We start from the raw sequence: 23,340 nt of genomic DNA, 5'->3' as shown, positions 1-23,340 counted from the left end.
TTTGAGTGCGTATTTGGAAAGCATGTGCTGCACGATCCAGTTGGCAATGAGGTCCACGTTGAAGTCCCCAACCAGCACAAACGGACGATTCTTGTACTTGTTGTCGTAGTCACGTAACGCAGTGTCTATAAACGACTTGACGTCCCCGATAGACAGGTTGGTTGCGAGGTACCCGGTCATGACGGCGACTAGCAGACGGCGACTGAATCGGTGGACCGGTGTTTTGACGCGTGGTGGCGATTCCGGGCTCGATTGTTGGCTCCGCGATGGAGTGCCAAGCATACGCCGCAACTCCACCAGGGTAACGACGTCGGATCGACGAGGACACGGAGCACGACAAACAAACACGCTTTGTCCATCAGAGAAAGAACTGCAACGTCTTCTTCGTCCCTGCGCTGGGCCAAGAACACTCGCGCTGCTTCGTTGCCATCACCACTGGCACATACGCGTGGCATAGGCGGTCACGTACGAGCTAGGAGGGACAAACCCATGGCTTTAGGAGCTTCGCCCCTAAAAAATGCCCCCACCTCCCCGAGGGAATCGTGAGGAAATGCGAATGCATTTCTTGCGCCGAGAGTACACGGCGTAGTAATTTTAATGGCATAAATTAATGACGAGACGAGGATTTGTACCGTAACCATTTATTTACACATTCATCAGCACCTGTTTGCGTTGTCATTGTACCTGACGGCCATAATCTCAGCCTTGCGGTCGCTAAAGTGTACAGTCAAAGGGTCTCTGAGAAGCGAGGACTGCCGTTGCTGTCGCAGTTCTTCGCTCAAGGGCAGGTATCGCTTGAGGAACGCGTCCACACCGCCCGCTCGGCGAGTGGCAACGGCGCGCGCGCACGCAGCAGCGTCGTACCGCCGAGCTCCCGCGATGCGAGCGCCCTCACAAGCCAGAGCGCGCTCCTCCTCTCCACTCACTCTCCGCTACTCCGACCGCACCACCTGCTCCGGTTGCTAGGGGCGAGGATAAGCGCGAGCGCCCGCAGCTGTTGCTATGGGAGAAGGAGTGAGAACGGAGAGATAACACCTGCCGGCGTGCGGACACCGACAGACGCCTGACATGCCCCGACTAAGAAATGCATTCGCATTTAAAATTGGTTGTAGCACTGCGGAGGCTACGCGGCTGCTTAACCAATAGGAAGGACGGCAATCTTGCATGATATACTTATTCGCGCGGCGTCGTCTGTTCGGCATCCCGATAGGCACAGTGCAGTGGACTTCTACAGCGTGATTGCAGCGCCAGAACGCACAGACTCGACGGGCTCGTACAAAATGGAACGCGATGCGCGCGTCTCCCTCCCTGCATGAGGAGCAGACTGTGGCCGGCCAAGAAAGGAACGCGTGCGCGCGTCCGTTTTCTGCGTGCCCCTAGCGGCCAATATCAGCAAATTTGGAACGGGTCACTTCAAGCAACGCAGCTCTCCTTGGTCGAGTGCACATACGCGTCGGGCAAGTGAACCGTGCACACGGTAGCAAACAACGCTCTTCACGTCCGGCAGCACTGTGTGGGCAGCAGCAGTACCGTAAAAAAAGAAAAAAAAGGGGACCTGACAGCACCCATTGAAGCTGGCTCCTTCCACTTCGAATTTATAAATTCGTGGTGCACTGTGTCGCCTGTACGTTCCAAACCGAAGCTTGTGTTGCGCTATCTTTGTGTCCAGCTTACTCTTCGACGGCAATGTATTCATGTATATTTTGCAAGGTTTGCCGAGATTCATACTAAAACTCTCGGGCACAAGGCTTTGCGGGCGTGGCTGAACAAACAGGTTATCTTGTCTTGTCTTGTCTTGTCGCCTAGATCTTGGCTCATACCCACAAGGGGGATTGGCCACACTGTACTTTATAATGTAAATGGTTTACACAACGCTTGCTAAAAAGTAACAAAAAAGAGAGAAATTAGATAAGAACTATAATAACATTAAATCTTTAGCGTTCCCTCTTGACTGCTTCTTTCTTCACTGCCGAGTATTGGAGCTTCATCTATGTGCTTAGCAGCACAACACTTCACTTGTTGCAGGCAACAATCGACGATCACGCGTTCATGTCCTGGCAGCAATAAATTGTGGCGACGGGCAATGACAAGTCACTTCGTTAAAAGATCGCATTGCCGTATCAGAAACGGTTGATTGCAGACAGGCTCCCGATTGAGAGAATCAAGTTTCGAAAAACGGCACATACAAACATAGGCGTGCGCAGGGTTCCCCATCAGGGTGGGGGGGGGGGCGAAGGTTCATCGCAATGCCCCCCCACCCTACTATGTCAATGTATGGGGTAGATTTTGCGCCCCCCCCCCCGTCTTAGGTGACTAGAAGTGTCAATGTACGGGACAGATATTGCGCCCCTCACTTAGGTGATTAGGCCTGCCCCCCTGTGCGCACGCATATGCATACAAATACGCGTGCGACCGGCGAACCTTCGAGGGCGTCATTTTTTTACGCTCGCAGGCACCGTTTTTTTTTACAGCGCCGAAATCTGTGAGTTATAAAAGATTCGTTTAAAGATGTAAGTTCAACTTTGTCGATACTAAATCTGTGCAAAAAATTAAAAAACTAACAGAGTTCTTTATGCATTCGCGTAACACGACTCGAAGGCGAAAGCCATGTTTTTCTTCTCAGTCGATAAATGTTGTTCATGGCCTGTTCATGGCCCTTCTATTCGAGGTTCCCCTGACGTTGTTACTAGTCATATATGACTTTAAGCTCAGGGGAACGGTTGCCCAGATGTTGTTTTTCGTCATATGTGACTATAGGCTCAGGGGCACTTTTTCCCTTGAGTGTAACGGCCTTGTGGTCCGTAAAGTAAAAAGTTAATGGCTCTTGCTGCAAAGGTTGCTGCTTGAAGTTTGAGAATGCGATGTCAACGCACCCGTTTCGCTTCGACTTCGCGAGCCCGCCGCTCGCGAAGTCGAAGCGAAACCCGCCGCTCGCTGGGGAGCGGCGGGTCTCTGGGGAGCGGCCTGTCTCCACGACGCGACGCCGGGGAGACAGGCGTAGTGGGTACCTTGCATGAATGACGATGATTTATGGCGTCGTGGGTACCTTGCATGATTTATGGCGCGAATTATACTAGAGCACGCGCCCCAGTTCAGCGAGCGCTCTATCACACGTCCATATGTCAGGTGTCAGGCAAACATTCCTTTCTGCACACCATGCGCGAGCTCTCCGCTCGTGCGAAAACTTCGTTCTCTTCTTTCTTCCATATATCTAGTGGCACTGTTTTCTCAGGCAAAATTCGTTTCGGCACACCATGCGCGAGCTCTCCTCTCGTACCAGCACTTCGTTCTCTTCTTTCTGGCACGCGGGGCACTGGTCACGCCGGGGGGACAGGCTTCGTTCATAAGCTGCTTCGAGAGAGAGAGAGAGAGAGGTTTATTTATAGAAAGGCAGAGAGGTCGGCCTGAGCGATAATATGCTCTAGCCTGCTACTCTACCCCGAGGGTGGGGAAAGGGGAGAAAAAATCACAGCATATCCACGGAGTGAATGATGATGAGTGGGCGAAGCTGCGGAGGTTCATCGGTAAACCGTGAATCTTCCGTGAATTCTGCCCAGTACATCATCACCGACGTGAGATCGGGTGCGTTTATACTAAAGGTTCGATGAGTTATGACGACTTGCAGCTCACTTTAATTTTACATGTACGCTGTGAATTTTCATTGTTTAGAAAACCATTGCTTTAGAAAACATCTGGCGTCATTCGTTAAGCAGCTGGCGTCTTTTCGTTTTGCTTTAGAAACATCTGGCGTTCTTTCGTTTTGCTTTTAGAAAACATCTGGCATCTTTCGTTGGTTCATTTCATCAATCGACGGCGTTTTGAACAAAATTTTTATTGTTTAATCACGCACAGGAGAAATCTCACCAGGCACTACCTTGGACGTAAACAATGTCTGCTAATGGGAATGAGAGACAGAAGAAGTCGGCTTTTAGCTAACACTTACACTTCCTCTTCTACTAACGTTTCCTACTGGAACATGCCAATGGCTGCTAATGGGGAATAAGAGTCAGAAGAATTTCGGCTTTTAGTTAAAGCGCACGCTGCGAATTTTTTATTGTTCAACAACGCACAGGAAAAATCTCCCACCGGCACCACCTTGGAGGTCAAGATCTGGTACTAGCGTTACGACTGGTTACGCACTACTACGAGGGACGGACGGGTGCCGCCTTAAGGAACTTTGCCCCTAAAAAGAATGATGGATGACGATGGTAAGTAAGAGAGGTGAGTATGTACAGTCCCGTCTAGGTCGTGCAGTGCTATAGCCGCGCATCCAGTCCAGTGGCTTGTAGGAAAGCTGCAACCGAATCTAAAAAGAAACGCGCCGTTGCTTCGACCGTCCCATTCGGCGCGTTTCCAATAGAAGTCTCGCTCATTGCCTCACTCATAGCATACATCCATATCGAAAAATAGTTTTCCGACGCTCGCCTGGCTGTCACACCGCGTTCCCCGCTCGCCCTGTGAAAATTACCGGCCAGGCTAGAGGGAAGACACGACGCGCGTAGCGTTTCTCTTCGTGTTTCACGACGCTTTCAGTGAGTGCATATCGAGTATCAGTGTTTACTATCCGCTTCTTGATGCCATCTTTGCGCGGGATTCACCATATACGGTGTCCACGTATGTGTGAGAACTTCAGCTACTGCAAGAGTTAAATCATGATCATGGGCGTTAGTCGTCGGTACGGAGATGTGCCACTAGACGTCAGCGTGAGTGCGTCCACATCAAGCGGTGCTCTATCCGCGAAACAACAGTAGATATTGTACAAGCTCTGACATACCAATGCACTATAAAGAATCAACTACTTCTGTCATGACACGTTTCACTTTCGTGTAATACGGATTCCTATAAGAGAGAGATCAGCCATCTTTTTCACTTGAGAGCTCTCCGGCATATTTAAAACGCTAGTGTGGCCTGTAGGCTTAAGATATAAAAGTGTAAATGATAATTTCAAATCGTCAGTATGACATACCAATAAGAGTACATTGGGTATTGAAGGGTTAATGTAGATGTATGTGTATTATTGAATGATTTTAAAATATGACTAGAAGACTCGTCGGCGCATGTTTTCGGTTAGAGTTCGACACATTCAATATATCTAAAAGAAACACACCAGGATTATTTTTACAATTTTGCATTACTGCGAGTTATCAAAGACATTACTGCGCTGAAGAGGTAATTGGGCGACCTAATAAAAGCGTCATTAGAAAGAACGAAAAAAAAGAGAAAAAACCTAACGAGAAATAAACATTCGCATTAAATTTCTCTCGCTAAAGCATAAGATACACATACTACAGACTATTTGGACAACTGCTTCCATGGTAACGCCATGATGTTAATCGCGAACATTACTATCATCCTACGCTATAAAGTCAACTTAACAAAGCTTAAACAAGCAATCGTGTTTTTATACGATATTCTTTGTTCTGCTGAACACCAGTCAACAGAATACAAAAAGACCACTTCACTCCCACGCGATGAATTGATGAGAAAATGTTTGCGACTACATTTTTTAAGTATGTTTGTAGGAGATACACGAACTAAGCAACCAACGAAGCGCAAAATGAAGTACTAAGTAAACAAAAAAAATGAAAAATTTGATAACGACTTGAAGCGAATTATTGCAGAAGACTCGTTGTTGCCAATGTAAAGTAAGAAATACCAAATCGATAAGTGAACTAGCAAAATAGTCGTGCATTGTGTCAGGTTGCCAAACTGATGCGAAACGCAGTAATTGTTTCAGAGTAAACAAGAAGAACGAAGCCGCCTAGCAATCAGGACAGAGCAGGGGGGTGGCTTTAAGCGGTCACAAACTACGTGGTGTAAAATAAAGACTGAAACAATATCAGTGAAGAAACATACAAAAAATATCATAAATTCTAAACAGAAAATTAGGCGCGTTCACCCGCAAGCCGCGTCCGTCTTTGTTTAAGACAATAAAACAATCACCTGCGCGATGGATAAAATGCTGCAGAAAATATCCCATAAGAAAGAAAATCATGCGGTGGGCAATTGCCGCAAGCGAATAATTCTGCTGCCGAGAGTACACAATGCATTCAGAGGAAATGGCTCAGAAGCGGTTCACGAAAAAAAAAAAAAACGAGTGAACGCAATGGCACCGAATGACCATTGCGGCAATTTGCTGCAGCAGAGATTCAATTAGGTGAGGACTCGCCACATGTGGAAACTTTTAGGGGCGAAGCTCCTTAAGGCGGCACCCGTTCGTCCCTCGTCGTGCTCGTAGTAGTGAGTAACAAGTCTTACCCTTTGACCTCCAAGGTGGTGCCGGTGGGAGATTTCTCCTGTGCGTTGTTGAACAATAAAAAATTCGCAGCGTGCGCGTTAACTAAAAGCCGAATTCTTCTGTCTCTGTAGAAGTGTAAGTGTTAGCTAAAAGCCGACTTCTTCTGTCTCTCATTCCCATTAGCAGCCATTGTTTACCTCCAAGGTAGTGCCTGGTGAGATTTCTCCTGTGCGTGATTAAACAATAAAAATTTTGTTCAAAACGCCGTTGATTGATGAAATAAACCAACGAAAGACGCCAGATGTTTTGTAAAAACAAAACGAAAGAACGCCAGATGTTTCTAAAGCAAAACGAAAAAGACGCCAGCTGCTTAACGAAAGACGCAAGGTGTTTTCTAAAGCAATGGTTTTCTAAACAATGAAAATTCACAGCGTACATGTAAAATTAAAGTGAGCTGCAAGTCGTCATAACTCATCGAACCTTTAGTATAAACGCGCCCGATCTCACGTCGGTGATGATGTACTGGGCAGAATTCACGGAAGATTCACGGTTTACCGATGAACCTCCGCAGCTTCGCCCACTCATCATCATTCACTCCGTGGGTATGCTGTGATTTTTTCGCCCGCCTCATGCCGTATAAGGGACTAAAAGAAAAAGCTATACATGTAAATATGATTCTGAAAAATAAACTATTCAATTCAGTTCAGTTTACGCTCCTTTGCAAAGAGGCGCTCTATACAGCGACTTGTCCGAATACACGTACAATAAATGCCGGCAAGGCATTTGCTGCGTAAACCTAGTACAGGAGCTCACAGGATGATTCGGAATGCCGTACAGGCAGCCGCTCGACGGCGGAGTGCTCCGCAGGAGAGGCGCCTGGAAGGGCGGGGGGGGGGGCACGTTCTCCAGTAGACTACTATGTGCCCCCACCCCATCCCGCCATAGAGCAAACATAATCAAAACCACAAGTTCCCGCCTCCATGCTCCCCCTCATCGCGGGTGCCCCCCCCCCCTCCCCCAACTCGCCTCGCACTCGCAGTAATATAATCGTGGCGCCGGCCTTGGTGTGCCATTGGAAAAATAGTGCCACGGTCTCCTCGTGTGCGGTCTCAAAGCTAAGGAGAGGCCCTCTCCACCTGAGCTGCATTGCAAAAAAGTGTGGCGCAAATCACGTGCTTTTGCGATGGCTACTGGGATTCCGTAGTCGCGCCGTCGTCTCATGAGTCACCACCGATATGACAGTGTTGTTCACAATGGCGCCCATGTAGAGTTGCGAATTAGCATTTTTATGCAATGGTTGCGTTTCTCTGATGACGTATAACGTCTAGGAGGCCTACAGTGAGTGTTGGTCTTCACGGTTGCGTGTTTCCTCCACTCAACATGCCGTCGTAAGAACTTGTTTTGGAAGCCCGTGAGAGCTTCGTCGAAAAGGCATGGCGCTGCAGATTCGGTGTTCTTTGGCACGGTGCGGTTGCGCCTCTCAGCGTTGGAGGGCTATAATTCCAAGTGGAAAACACTGACACTGCCAAGAGCGTCGGCTGCTCGGCGCTACGCGAGATCGCCTGCTCGCCTTGTTCGTCGCGGCGCTAGCCGCGCATGCGCGAGCTCACCGAAACGCAGCCAACCTGGCAAGAGGGAGCCCTCACAACCGGCTTCAAAAAATGTGACGTGACCGCCTCTCCTTTGGTTCCCCTCCTCCATGCCTTGCTCGATTTTCCATCTGGACTAGAATTGTCTTGCGCCAAAAGGTTAGCCCTAAATGTCCCTTAGCGCTGCGACAGATGGGGTGGTGGCGCGATGTGTGGGCGCGTTGGATCCTTAGCATTCGCATGTGCGCATCCGTGTTCTTCGAAGCCTTCTATCATTTGTTACGTTGGGCGTCATTTATGTTTTCTTCAGCACTCACCAGATTGGTCGTTGTATTTACGCTGCACGACTATGACACCGGTAAGAGGCACCTAACATAAGCCTTTTCATGTAACGCAACGGCGTTCTACGTGCGCTATAGGTGCAACGCTTACTTGTTAGCGATAACGCGCACGCGCAGACCATGGCTGTATTTTTCCGCCAGTGCGGTCTGCCGGCGAGCGGTCGCCTGTCCGGCGTTCCTAATTATTTTGCGAGAACATGTACGTAGAAACGAAAAGCTAGACGCAGAAAGACAGGAAGATTGGCCATTTGATTATGATTCTTCGCACGGTATAAAATAGCACAAAAAGAAAACAGACGCGGAAAAAAGTAATAAAACGGCAACACAGCGCTCTCTTGTGCACCGCACATTGTAGAAATGATACATACATAAACGTATATATAGCAAGCTCTAATGCATCAACAGGCTGCCACGTAATAACACTGAGCGCCTTTTGCACTCAGTCAGGCACAAAGAGTTTGCCGTATATTCGAGTGCATGTCCACGCAACACATTTAGTTAGCTCAGATGCACAGAAAGGTTTAAGAAAGCGTTAGAACATAAGGCTCTATACATTACTTTGTATGATATCTGTCCAAGTCAAGACAATCCATCTGCACACGTGCTGCTGTTTTAACGCAGACGCGTCATGTGAAAACGGCGGCACTCGTTCGCACAAAACGGACACTGTGGGAGGCAATGCATAGAAATTTCGGGCGGGTGTTAAAGAGGCTAACACTACGTTGACCATTTCATTGCTTAAGCATTACAAGTATCGTCGTGACCGAAAATTGTGCGAAAAGCTTTCGTGAGTGGTCCGTTCACAGTAGCTGAGCCCACCAACGTAACACATAAGTAGTCCAACGAACGACTAAATAAATACAAATTAAGTAAAATAAGAAATACAAAATTATTCAATGAAAATTTCAGTTTCGTCGGCGAAACACGAAGCACTGATGGTCATAGCAATGTAACAAAGCACCACCGCAAAGTGACGATCGTTGTTTTATCCGTTTTTTATATTGATGTAAACATTCCCGCAATACTTTATTTGTATTAACGTCACATGACATGCGAACCCGTTCACGAGCTCTTCCGTGGGAGGGTGATGTTACAACATCTCAGAGCTTACGCGTTTTGCACAAACTTTCCTCGAAATTGGGAACATTGCAGAGTTGCCTGTAAAGGGTGCTTTGTTCAGCTAACGCTTTTATTGTGGGGAAGCTGTCTATCGTTGGAGAACTCTGTTTTATAATAGGAATATAAGAAATAAAGAAAATCCCCACCGACATTTAACATACGCAGTACGCACGGAATGGAAAAAAATATATATATCACATTTATAGGTTTCCATAATTTTCTTTTCTCTGTAATCATTATATATAGATTTGATAATTATTTAGAAGCTTCTCTGTGGACGTAGCGGCAAGGTCTTAGCCTCAGAAATATTAGTTTACACTTGAAAATCATGCGGAATGTAGGAAAATATTATCTGAAACTTTTTTTTGTAGCAAGCGGCTTTTTTTCAAATAAATTAGTTATTAGAAGGTTGTTTTTCACGAATTCCATTGGATTAAGACATCGCGCTATTTGAACAGCCTCCGTCATAAGAAAAAAATACACACAAAAAGATGCTACACCTATGAATTACGCTACAGCATAATTGATAAAAGTTTCGTCGCAGTTATAATACATGTTCCTACAGGTAGCACTGTTACTTACCTGGGAATGTAGAGAACTCTTTCCGCTACAACAAAGCCGACGGTGACGAAGAGATTGGATGCCGGCAGGAAAGGCAGCGCGGTCAGCAGCAGTGGCACTAGTAGTCCCCATGAAGGCTCGCCCGGTCGCTCGACGTTGTTGTAGTAACAGAACTGCTCTCTTGCTCCATCGGCATTCTTTATGGAAAAATATGAAACGGTACGCGGTCGTTCAAAATGTTCGCCCTAGTTTATGTACTGCTGCTAACAGCAGTGCACGTAGTGTATCTGACGCCAGTGAGCTTTGCATGAACTCCCACACGTACGCAATAAAAAATGCCCCCACCTCCCCGAAGGGAATCGTGAGGAAATGCGAATGCATTTCTTGCGCCGAGAGTACACGGCGCAGTAATTTTAATGGCGTAAATTAATGACGAGACGAAGATTTGTACCGTAACCATTTATTTACACATTCATCAGCACCTGTTTGTGTTGTCATTGTACCTGACGGCCATAATCTCAGCCTTGTGGTCGCCGTTGGCGTTTCACAGCGGCGTCTCGAGCACACATTTCTTCTTGAGAGGCGCCCAGCCAGCGGACGGGAGAGTGGGGCGCAGGGAGGAGAGAGAGCGAACGGCGAGAGAAGGAGCGGCGAAGCACTGCCCCCAATGCCACCTAGAAGAGCGGTGCGGAGCCGGCGCGCGCCCGCGCAAACCGCGGTGAGGAGGCGGAGCGCGCGCAGTCACGTGGGGTGTGACGTCGCTGCGCCGTTGCTACAGACGCTCCTCTCCGCTCCTCGCGCCGTTGCTATGGGACGGCGGATTCAGGGTCGCTTATAAAGTGCATTCGCACTTAAAAAACTTTAATGAACATACGTACCAAGTTTTAACACCATACTTCGAGCTTTCCAATTCATTGTCGTGTCATGTAGCAAGGATGTTGTATTTGAGTCTATTTTAAGATGATCATAGTCGTGCGCCTCAATATAGGATCTTTGTTTTTTAACAGTACATTAAATTAGAACTGCAAGCTCGGCCAGTTGGACGTGCTGCATGTCAAAGACTATATACAAGACAGCATGTACATGTACTCAAAGATTTGTATCATTCACGGTTGGTGTGAACAGCCACCTATCGTCATTACTTTTTTTTTCATTTATGACAAGCTGTTGACCCTGTGCCCCTGTTCTTGCTTTGTTTCATGCTGAATGCATAGAATTTCTGGTAGGTCTGGAGAAGTAAAATCACTCTACTGGCTTTCTTATAGTAATTAACATTAATTTTCCCACAAAGTGAAGCGTATGACGGTCTCAATATTGAACATTTTAATGTGTTCGAAGTGCTTGTGAAACAAACGCTACAGTATTGAAATTTCTGCGCGCTTAAATATGGGGCGATGTTTAGCCTGATACGTGATCTTATAACTAATGCGACCACCACACAAGAGTAGCGTACTCAGAACTCCAAGCAACCGGAAAAACCCGTGCAGTCAAAGGTCATTTGCTAGTGCATTCAGGAAAGCAACTACGAAAGGTAATTTCAACTCACGCTCCGTTTCGTGTTTGAGGGGGTCAAAGCCCGCCAGGCGAGAGCTAATAGCGAGGCGAATATCGCCAGTGTGGCCAGATTCCTGGTGTCGAGTGGTGACGTCACTAGAGGTATACTGCCCATCTGCCAATCGTATGACAGAGTACGTGGACAAAGCACCAGCCAGGCGTTGAAGGCGCATAGGTAGCTGTACGTCAGCAGCCTGTCATGGAGGAAACAAAATAACGAAGATGGTCGCCTGTCTGCAAGTATTTTGTTAACGCTTCACTTTTTCTTTTATGCAGAGCTCTGAAAGCGTTCTGTTGTTCCTTTGAAGTGGATTTGGCACTTACTGGATCTGATTTAAGCATCAACGAATGGGATGTAACTTTTGCTAAATAATTATTCTTGCAGTTGATCACAATTAAAATACCTTAGTTTCTTTTATTACCCAAAATCTATGCAATCATTGAACGGAAACAACAACATATTTCACAAAAGTTATTGGGGAATTGCCGTCTCTCGAGAATTCTGTATTTGTTGTTTCCGGAACCGTAAATGTTCTGTGCAACATTTCCTTCTTCGTGTTCATTACTGCTTTTCCTGTGCGACTTTCCTCCAGTAGCTTATCTGTATTGAAAATTCGTGTTCCTTGTACGGGACAGAGAAGCCGTTTTTCGGGATATTTCGAGACTCCCTTTTGAAGAGTAAGTTTCTTCCTTAAAGTGTTCATGAACAAAGCAAGCTATGAAAAAATGCTAGCCTCCCTTCATAACAAAGTACGTTGAGCGTTCTAATGGCAGAGCACTGATCAACTCGCTATGATATTTTATTAATTGAAGGGTATCGAGCCCTTAATACATTTATTAGTTCAAAGCCATTAAAGCAATTCCATTCAAACTACCTAATTTAAGACACTGTACGTATAACTACTACTAGTCCAGTTTCATCACTGTGGTTACCTGGTCGTGCGCATCGACGAGAAGGACGCTGGGTTATCCATCTCGGAAAACTCGGGGAAGCTTCCCTGTAATATCCATAGCCTGAAGCATAAGAGCAATGTCGTCTGTAGAAGGAAAAAAGACAGAAAATAATACAATGGGATTTACAGGCATGTGCCTTTTTTGCTCTTGTTTTCGCTACTAATTGCATCGGACACTTAACCACTTAGATAATTTCGTGGAAGAAAAACGCTTGTCATCCACCTAACAGCAGCTCAAGGCCCTACAGAAAAGCAAATGCACGTTTTTCGAAAAGTAAAACTTGGCAGCTAGAGACAAGGTTGCCCTGCTTAATGGAGGAGCCGTGACTTGGTGGGCGAGACGCTTCTATAGTTCCGAATCTGCGACTTCTAAGGCGTATATTATGGATGCTACAAACCCTAAACTCTTACTACGGGAATCTTATGGCCTCATTTTTGCAAACACCGTCAACACTCTTTGCTGTTTGCTGACAATAATAATAATAATAATAATATTTGGGGTTTAACGTCCCAACACCACGATATGATTATGAGAGACGCCGTAGTGGGGGGCTCCGGAAATTTCGACCACCTGGGGTTCTTTAACGTGCACCTAAATCTAAGTATACGGGCCTCAAACATTTTCGCCACCATCGAAAATGCAGCCGCCGCGGCCGGGATTCGTTCCCGCGAGCTTCGGGTCAGCAGTCGAGCGCTATAACCACTAGACCACCGTGGTGTGGTTTTTCCTGACAACTAATAGACAGTTCTCGTTTTATGACATTGTATTTCCTTACGCAACACGCACATATAGAAGCCTCTACAATGCGGTATGTTTCCCTGTGAGCATGCAGAAAGAAAGAAAGAAAGAAAGAAAGAAAGAAAGAAAGAAAGAAAGAAAGAAAGAAAGAAAGAAAGAAAGAAAGAAAGAAAGAAAGAAAGAAAGAAAGAAAGAAAGAAAGAAAGAAAGAAAGAAAGAAAGAAAGAAAGAAAGAAAGAAAGAAAGAAAGAATGAAAGAAAGAAAGGCGTGAATCATCTACTGAATGACAAATCTGCAGGCTTTTGCTTCCGAACTAGAGGCGCTAGCAACAGCACCCGGGTGAAACAGAAAGCAGGAAAGAAGGAAAACATTAGACGTGAATGCCGGCGATGTGGACAACTGCTCCACTCTGAGTATGACGTTATCGACCAGCAACTTCCGGAAGTAATTATGCAAGGCTCTCACATACAGGACGTACAAGAATCCAAAGCAGGCATGTATAAATAGACACAGAAGCACAGACGAACGGATACTCAGAAAAAAAAACCGACAAAAAGAAATGATTAATGCTTTGCTTTGTTCCACCACTTCAGCATAGCGCGGTAACCTGATCGATGTGAAACGATGCCTTCATTTGTACCTGGTGAAGAAGTTCCTTGCCTATTGATCGGCATTCACTGCTTATGAAAGGTTGAAGGCCCCCCACATGAAAAGAAACCGGAGCGCTCATTTTGCGTAAATTATTCTTGAGCACTTCACTAGCGGTGGTGACATTTCTCTGCGAGTTTAGACGACATCGTGCATACAGGTACGGAAACGCGATATGTGTGTACATGTTAGAATAAATTGTCATGTCATGTCCTGTTTTTTTTTTTCGTTGGTGTGAGTTAAGAAGTTCAGAACGCGTTGAAAACATGTCCCGACAACGGCTGGTGATACCTAGTAGAACACGTTGTTGGCCTAGTGTGTTACACATACTTGGAAGTGGTATCCTTTAGAGCGCTGCTCTAGGATGCCCGTTCCTGCGTTGAGCGGCGTCGCCGTCGTCGGCGTAACCAATACAGCGAACGAGAACAAAAGAGAGCGAACGCGGAGCGCAGCGAGTCGATATATTAGCGTCTGCTATGCCTCGTGACGGCTCGCGCTTCTTGTGACAGCGCAACGCATGCCTCTGGCGCACAGGCACGAGAACGTGGGTTGACCTGCGAGGCTTGGAAGAAGACGTGCGTAGGTCGGAGGGACACTGTGTGTGGAACGCTCCAGCGGACTCGAAGATTTTGCATGTAGTTTCCTGGGCAGAAGTTCGCCCATAATAAACAAGTTTTAGAGCGAAACTCTTGGGCGCGCTTTCAAATCAAATCAAATCAAATCAAAATGTGTTTATTAAGACATGTATACAAAAATGCGTACATAATATTTGGACCAATAGCCTGCGTGGCTAGTAGCTGGTCCAATAGAGAAAATACATAAAAGTTAGCAACGCACATGATTGGTCATGAAAATGATTGGTTTTATACATATGGAAGTTTCAGTGATGTACAATCTACGTACGGAAAGGTGATTACAATTCATTAGACAAGAAAAAGCGTTTGCAAGAAAGGTTGAAGTTACGCGTAGTTTTTATTTCCAGAGGTACAGTGTTCCAGGTTAGAGCTCCGAAGAATTCTAGCAATCGTTCGCCATAAACGTTGTTACAGGGAGGAAGATTTAAATTTAACTGACTTGTTTGTCTGGTGTTTGCACGCGGGAAGTTGAATATGGTGTTAGGTAGTGGAAAGTTTGTGTACAGTATTTTGTGAACTAGGCAAGTTACCTTATAATTTCTTAGCGCCGTAAATGAGAGAATGTGAAGATCATTGAATAGAATGCCACTGGGGTAATGAACGGGGGAAAATGTTATTATTCTTAAAGCACGTTTTTGTAACTGGAGTATAGGTCTTAAATAAGTTTTGTATGTTAGGCCCCAGGCCTCGCAGCAGTAGCCAAGGTGTGAATGAAACAGAGAAAAATATATGCAACGAAGTAGAGAACGAGGAAAATATTGGCGGGAACGGACCAGTGCATAACAGCTAAAAGCTAGTTTTCTACACACAGCATTGATCTGGTCTCTCCAGTGCCCCCCCCCCCCCCAAGTGATGGTCAAAAAGAATTCCTAAGTATTTGAATGAGTCGACCCTATTGAGAGTTTGGTTGGCCAGAGAAATATTAAGGCTGCTGTAGTTCACTATTTTCCTGCTTGAGTGAAATACGACGTACTGAGTTTTCTCAGTATTTATGGCTAGCCTGTTTTCTGTAAACCACTTATTTATTATTGTCATTTCTTTCGATATAACGTCTTGCAGCGAAGGAAGTGAGTTACCTGAGTAAAGTAATGCTGTGTCATCAGCATACATTAAGACTTTTGTGAACATAAGAGCTAGCGGTAGATCATTGACGTATAAAGAGAAGAAAATGGGACCCAAAACCGATCCCTGTGGTACTCCGCATGTGACGTCAGCAAAAGTAGAGCAATGTTTGTTAACTACTACTTGCTGTCTACGTGCGTGGAAATAGCTCTGGATGAATTGAAGCGCGTTTCCAACAACTCCATAAGACTCTAACTTTTCGAATAGTCTAGCATGAGAGATTGTGTCGAACGCCTTCCTTACGTCGAGAAATATTGACACTGCAACGTCCTGCTTGTTTAGAGCGGTGTTAATGAATTGTGAAAGTGTTGAAACGGCGGTTGCAGTAGATCTACCTGCAATGAAACAATGCCCTGCTGCGGGCAGATAATGTTATTGTTCTCAAAGAATGCATTTAGTTGTTGAGCGTTGAGCGTCGTCGTAACCGGCAGAACAAACGAGGACGAAAGAGAGCGAACGTGCTGGCTGAAAGACGGCGATAGCGAGGAGAGCGCGAGAAGGAGGTAACGACAGTGGCGAGGCGACAGGTTCTGCGGCGGCCACCCGCCATCGTGCGGTCGCCGATGACGTAATCACTAAGGTATGCGGCGAGCAGTCGCGCCTCAACTGCTCGTAAAATCAGAGCACCTAAACAGCTGCGCTCTGAATTCGCATTAGGCAGTATCGCAATCGTCGGTGAATTTTTTTTTTACTTTCAAGCTGGTAATACCTACTACGATGCATTCCCCAATCAATAACTTATTACCTTTATAATACTAGCCTTAATAGCGTCGATAGCGCGTACAGAAAAAAAGCTTCTAACATATAGAGCAAGCGACATTGGTAACTTCCACGTCAGAACAACGTGACAGATTTAGAAAGGATCGCATTTCTGTATAGTCGACGAACCCTTCGCGAACTGCCTGTCGATTCAGAACGCGAGCTGCAGATAAGGGCCTTCCATCTCGTCACGTCGTTCGGGCCTTTTCATCAATGTCTGCCTCATGGTAACGCACCGTGAAGGCCTGCAGCGACTATATGTTTTCGAATTCGTTCGTTTTGTTTTCGTGTGTTGTCCCTCAAAAGTAATGTGCTATGGTGAAATGCAAAGGCGGGTTTTTTAGTTGATTCTCCGAATCGACGTTGCCTAGTTACAAATGAATGTTTATAGCAAACTGCTGTGTTTTTTTTACTTCAACGTCTGCGCTCGAGGCTTCGGAAACACCTTCGCCTGTGTGATATGTTCTTCTTTATCATTCAATCATGCTATCCCTTATCAAGGCATGTCGTTGGGCTAGTGAGTTTATACTGCGCAAAAACATAATGAAGCAACGCAACGGAACAAGAAAGAAGAAGGACCGGAAAGATTTCAGGAAATGCTGTGGCTATCGGATTCGATGTTTTTTCAAAAACTTGGGAAGGCACCATGGCAACCGATAGCTTCTTCGACGGTGGCTATAGTAAATGGCGTTTCGGAATAGAAACGCAGCCTCAAACTCTGCTTTATCAAATAACTGAATCAACGTCTGTACTCATCGCTATTGTACCCACTTGCGCAGTTCGAGCAACGTGCATGCTCTCTTTAATGTTCCATTGCAGCGCATTGACAGGGAAAGCCTTGCCCTGCGGCCCACAACCCAAACTTCTGCATATGATGCTATGTCGAAAACAAATCAGTCACTTAGTAGGGTTAAAAACATTGGTCCCATGCTAGATGGAAAATATTTTGATCTGTTTACTACTTACATTCGAAATATTTATCTTTTACAATGGTGATAGTAGGTTAATAGTTAAAACATCCCTTATACAGGTGGACGAAAAAGCTGGAAGTGTGCTTCTATACCAAAGGAAAGTGAGCGAATCGTGGAGCCATTTCCAAGGATATATAAGCGACCGACGTGCACGCGTACGTTCCATGCTTCGAGCTTTGCGAGCTCCTTCTGGCCATACTGTCATCCGCGTCCGGGCCGCATTTACTAGGGCGATTGGAAGGAGTGCCTGAGGAGCGAAAGAAGACAACATCTAGCGCTGCGACACATTTATGTCAGTACGTCTACGTGCGCCATTGCACATCGCAGGCAGTTCGTATTTCCATCTGCGCAATATCTAAGTGAGAGAACGCGCGCGTTTGTCTGCGAGTGTGTGTGTGTGTGTGTGTGTGTGTGTGTGTGTGTGTGTGTGTGTGTGTGTGTGTGTGTGTGTGTGTTCGTGCGTGCGTGTGTGTGTGTTCGTGCGTGCGTGTGTGCGTGTATGTGCGTGCGTGCGTGAGTGCGCGCCCACTGTTGTCGTTGCTGCTTGCTTAGCTTTGTCGTAAACCATTTGCCTAAATCCATCCGTGGCCATACGCTTATGTGCGCATAACACGGGTATGGGTACACAAGTGTATACGCACGACTCGCGCATATTCCCACGTATGTTTTAAACGAGCCTGGCTTCACTTTTGAGTTCCAGCACTTCGCTGGATGGGCGAATTGCGAAAATAGGCAAAGCATTTCCAGTGTTTCATTGCTAGAAAAGAACGGCTCAGGTTTCTCACGTTTTGCTGTCAGTCATACATACGGATTATTTTTAAATAATCTGAACAATATGAAATGGTCAAAGAATAACAAACAAAGCCTATGATGCAGCCTCTAGCGATCGCCTCCACATGCGCTCGGCGACTGTGTTGCACAGCTCTACTCGTGAAGATCAACATTGGGCTGCCCAAAGGCCGAGGAAACCGTCAGGGCTCAAGAAACCTCAGCCGTCACCTAGGCGGGACTTTATTTCCATCCCACAAACTCGCAGGATCTTTATATAAAATTCTTTGACCGACCGACAGACCGAGTGAACACTGTTTTGGCGTGAAGAAGTTGCAGCGTCACTACGAATGCAGACGTCCTGCAGTCTACGGTTTCAAGTTTAGTATCCCTTTTTTTACTAGACGTTCGTTGTACAGTGTGCCTTATAACGCAAAAAAAAACATGAAGAAAAGTGCAACTCACCAATGACGCGAGGACGATAACATCGCTATCCGAGATGAATCGGTAGACAACGTCTCGTATGCAGTGGCTGTAGACTGGCCTGAAAGTTGGAGGTACGTACTTTTCATGTGCTTGAAACTGGGTTTGTTAAATTCTACGCGTTCTGTATTTTTCATGAAGACAAACCAAAGTCGCCTGGATACTGTGCACCATTGTAGCTCAGTATTTCAGCGCGCCGGTTACGATAATCTTAGAGAGCAGTATGGGTTGAACTGTTTGGCTTGTGGATTCAATTCAATTCAAATCAGTTGTATTTTCGCACCTTGAAATACAGATGGATGGGTTGTGCATAAAAGCTGCGCAAGGGCAGCTGGACGTGTGCAGAAGCTTCATGTTTAGCAGGGGAGCAGTACTAGATCTTAAACAATTGAAAGCAGAAATAGGTACCAAGGAATCACCAAGGAATACACGAAATAGAAATATGTATAGATAATTAATCATGGTGGCGTAATTTTACCATGAATCAAAGAAAGCAAGGAAGTCTGCATCCTTCCAATGTAGGTTCATTTTGAAAATTTTCATTCGGTCACGAGCAGCAGTTAGAAATTTAGAAATCAACAAGCTCTGAGCTCTCCAAAGCTTCACTGAATAAGTTCCCAAGGGTAGAGTGAAGCCTTGAGAACTACGTAGCGATGCTTGGTTATTGGCACGCAGTATCTTAGTTAAGATATTTATTTACCTGAGCCAGTGAAATGTCTTCTATTAAGAACATTTCCAGTGCACTCACTTGTCTTTAATGCTGTTAATTATAAGACCTTTTTAGTCAAAAGAAGGAGACACAAGAAACGAGACAGGTTAAGCGTTTCCTTTGGTCTCTAGTTTCTTTTGAGATTAAATGTTCTACTAGTTCGACGTAGCGCTCCGCGGAACTATCCTGGTAGTCACTTCGCAACATTAAAGTAGGTCGCTAACTGTACCACCCCATCTACGAGAGTGAAAAAGTGAAAAAGAAAATGACCATTTTCATAATACTCTGGCGGCTAGCGAGACGATTCAGAAAAACGGGCAATCGACATAAACTTCGATATCTTGAACGTGGTTGACTGAAGCTGGTGCATATCGACGTAATCTCCTGAGAGACACTAACATACGCCTGGTTCGGCAAACTGGGAAGCATTGTAACGGGAATAAAGCGCCATTAACTCTTATTTCCTGCCCTCGTTCTCCTTCGCTGTGCTTCTAGAACCGAAGAGGCACAATTTTAGAAGTTATTACGGAAAACGATTACGCCATCAGTTCCAATAGGCGCTGTAGCAGCGGTTTTCGGAAACGTATTAGCCAGCATCATCCATTAAGCTGCTAAGTTTTGTTAGCTGCGTGTATATTTTGAACAGCGAAGCTGTTCAGCAAATCGTCCTTGTTCACACCGTACTGAAAAACTATCATCATCATAAACGCGTATGCACCACACAAATTGGGCAAATCCCATTGCTCACCTCTGGTCCAGGCAGTAATGAAGAAGAAAACTATCATCATCATAAACGGGTATGCGCCACACAAGTTGGGCAGATCCCATTGCTCACCTCTGGTCCAGGCAGTAATGAAGAAGAAAACTATCATCATCATAAACGGGTATGCACCACACAAGTTGGGCAGATCCCATTGCTCACCACTGGTCCAGTCAATAATGAAGAAGAAAACTATCATCATCATAAACGGGTATGCACCACACAAGTTGGGCAGATCCCATTGCTCACCACTGGTCCAGTCAATAATGAAGAAGAAAACTATCATCATCATAAACGGGTATGCACCACACAAGTTGGGCAGATCCCATTGCTTACCACTGGTCCAGTCAATAATGAAGAAGAAAACTATCATCATCATAAACGGGTATGCACCACACAAATTGGGCAAGTCCCATTGCTCACCACTGGTCCAGTCAATAATGAAGAAGAAAACTACCATCATCATAAACGGGTATGCACCACACAAATTGGGCAGATCCCATTGCTTACCACTGGTCCAGTCAATAATGAAGAAGAAAACTATCATCATCATAAATGGGTATGCACCACACAAATTGGGCAAATCCCATTGCTCACCACTGGTCCAGTGAATAATGAAGAAGGAAACTATCATCATCATAAACGGGTATGCACCACACAAATGGGCAGATCCCATTGCTCACCACTGGTCCAGTCAATAATGAAGAAGAAAACTGTCATCATCATAAACGGGTATGCACCACACAAATTGGGCAGATCCCATTGCTTACCACTGGTCCAGTCAATAATGAAGAAGAAAACTATCATCATCATAAACGGGTATGCACCACACAAATTGGGCAAATCCCATTGCTCACCACTGGTCCAGTGAATAATGAAGAAGAAAACTATCATCATCATAAACGGGTATGCACCACACAAATTGGGCAGATCCCATTGCTTACCACTGGTCCAGTCAATAATGAAGAAGAAAACTATCATCATCATAAACGGGTATGCACCACACAAATTGGGCAGATCCTATTGCTTACCACTGGTCCAGTCAATAATGAAGAAGAAAACTATCATCATCATAAACGGGTATGCACCACACAAATTGGGCAAATCCCATTGCTCACCACTGGTCCAGTCAATAATGAAGAAGAAAACTACCATCATCATAAACGGGTATGCACCACACAAATTGGGCAGATCCCATTGCTTACCACTGGTCCAGTCAATAATGAAGAAGAAAACTATCATCATCATAAACGGGTATGCACCACACAAATTGGGCAAATCCCATTGCTCACCACTGGTCCAGTGAATAATGAAGAAGAAAACTATCATCATCATAAACGGGTATGCACCACACAAATTGGGCAGATCCCATTGCTTACCACTGGTCCAGTCAATAATGAAGAAGAAAACTGTCATCATCATAAACGGGTATGCACCATACAAATTGGGCAGATCCTATTGCTTACCACTGGTCCAGTCAATAATGAAGAAGAAAACTATCATCATCATAAACGGGTATGCACCACACAAATTGGGCAAATCCCATTGCTCACCACTGGTCCAGTCAATAATGAAGAAGAAAACTACCATCATCATAAACGGGTATGCACCACACAAATTGGGCAGATCCCATTGCTTACCACTGGTCCAGTCAATAATGAAGAAGAAAACTATCATCATCATAAATGGGTATGCACCACACAAATTGGGCAAATCCCATTGCTCACCACTGGTTCAGTGAATAATGAAGAAGAAAACTATATTCATCATAAACGGGTATGCACCACACAAATTGGGCAGATCCCATTGCTTACCACTGGTCCAGTGAATAATGAAGAAGAAAACTATCATCATCATAAACAGGTATCTGCCACAGAAACTGGGTAAATCCCACTACACACAAGTTCCACTAAAAAGGAAGAAGGCAACAGTTAGCCCAACAAATGGCTGCGAAGCGACTGCGGCGAGCCGAAGACCCCGACTACGTACAAGGAGAGAATACTAGGGAACGGGAAAGGCAACGGCGCGTGCGCGAAGACCCCGAAGCGATGGAAGGCCTAGGCCAACGACTACGTGCCCCCAGATCTATGAGGCGTGCGAACGCTTGGTTTCAGCGCGAGGTTCTGTCTCTGGTGTTTCGACACCCTTGTCGTGTCTGTGACTCTGTGTGCTTTAAATCGAACCTGTCTGCGCTGAGACTCAACGTAGAAACAACCTAGCAGCACCTACGTAAAGCCTAGCTACGACCTAGAAGCACCCTACAAACAACGTGCATCACCTATCTAAGGCCCAGAAAGAGCCTAGAAGCAACCATATTAGTCTTCAGAAACGTCCAGTTTGGCTGTTTCAAGCCTTGCGCGGATCAGTGCAAGCTTCGCCTGATTCTTTTCAATTATCTTCAACCTCGCCTTCTAGCGTCATTTCGGAATTTTGCAAAACGAATGGGTCTACATGCATCTGTCGATTTTTCTCTCTAGATCGTTCGCCTGGGTACCTGCTTTTCCTACATTCCGAATGCTATTGCGTTAAAAGTTTAAATAATCAATAATGCTAGGCGCCAGAATTTTGGGACGGACGTCTCATATCAGGTACGGATGTCTCATGTCTAAAAGTTTTTGCACCAACTAGCTCGAACAGTCACGTTTTCAAGTTATCTTGGATGCCCGAAGGATTTTTTCAAATGTGCTCTTCTTAACTAGTAGCATGAACTTCGAAGAACATCACGACATTTCATGATTTATCCATGTAAATATATTGATACTGAACGCTGTTAAGACATGTGATGCACAGAAACATTGTAAAAATAGGAGGCTTTAAAGAACGTCGTTTTGTATACCGCCCACTTAGTCACTGTCGCTTATCAATCATGGTTGCCGATATGAGCCACTTAGTAACTGGAGGCGATGCGGAACCAAATTAAGGGCGTATCTTTGATCAGCCTGAATAGCGTCCACAAGTATATCACCCTGTCATCTCAGTGCTGACAGAATTTGTACTAGAAGGCGAATTTTTTTTATTATATCACAAGAAGCAGAGGAAGAACTTACCATCTTCGACGGTGGGCTTTATGTAACGGCGTTTGTAGCTCCGGGCGCGCACAATCGACAACTAGCGTGTGTATCCTGAGAGCCATGCACAGTGGCAGTACGGTGATGCCCTGTTCCTTGGAGAGCAGCGCACACACAGACAGTATACCGCAGGTTGCCAGCCACTTTGTCCTTCCATGACGTCCTTCGCCATCACTGGAACTTTGGTAGCTGTGAAAGAATATTTGGAATGCGCGTATATGACTTGCCATCAATAGGGCGATTTGTTGCTGTTTTATACGAAACCAAAAATATTTCGTACCATTTTAGGATTGCTTTCTGTGTACGAATTGTGCTTAGAAGA

General features: G+C 45.5%; 1 protein-coding gene across 1 annotated transcript in view; it reads right to left on the bottom strand.

Moving 5' to 3' along the window:
• LOC119382033 (protein O-mannosyl-transferase TMTC1-like) overlaps window positions 1-23,340 on the bottom strand; it is an 87,474-nt gene that overhangs the window by 14,478 nt on the left and 49,656 nt on the right. Inside the window, exons 4-8 of the mRNA XM_037649773.2 lie at window positions 22,998-23,207; window positions 18,464-18,542; window positions 12,336-12,439; window positions 11,395-11,596; window positions 9,870-10,045 (exon numbers count right to left, since the gene is read on the bottom strand). Coding sequence (XP_037505701.1) covers window positions 9,870-10,045; window positions 11,395-11,596; window positions 12,336-12,439; window positions 18,464-18,542; window positions 22,998-23,207 — 771 coding nt within the window. The remainder of the gene's footprint in view (window positions 1-9,869; window positions 10,046-11,394; window positions 11,597-12,335; window positions 12,440-18,463; window positions 18,543-22,997; window positions 23,208-23,340) is intronic.

This window comes from Rhipicephalus sanguineus, chromosome 2 (genome assembly GCF_013339695.2).
Source record: "Rhipicephalus sanguineus isolate Rsan-2018 chromosome 2, BIME_Rsan_1.4, whole genome shotgun sequence".
Taxonomy (NCBI): domain Eukaryota; kingdom Metazoa; phylum Arthropoda; class Arachnida; order Ixodida; family Ixodidae; genus Rhipicephalus; species Rhipicephalus sanguineus.
This window is presented reverse-complemented; position numbering and strand designations above follow the sequence as displayed.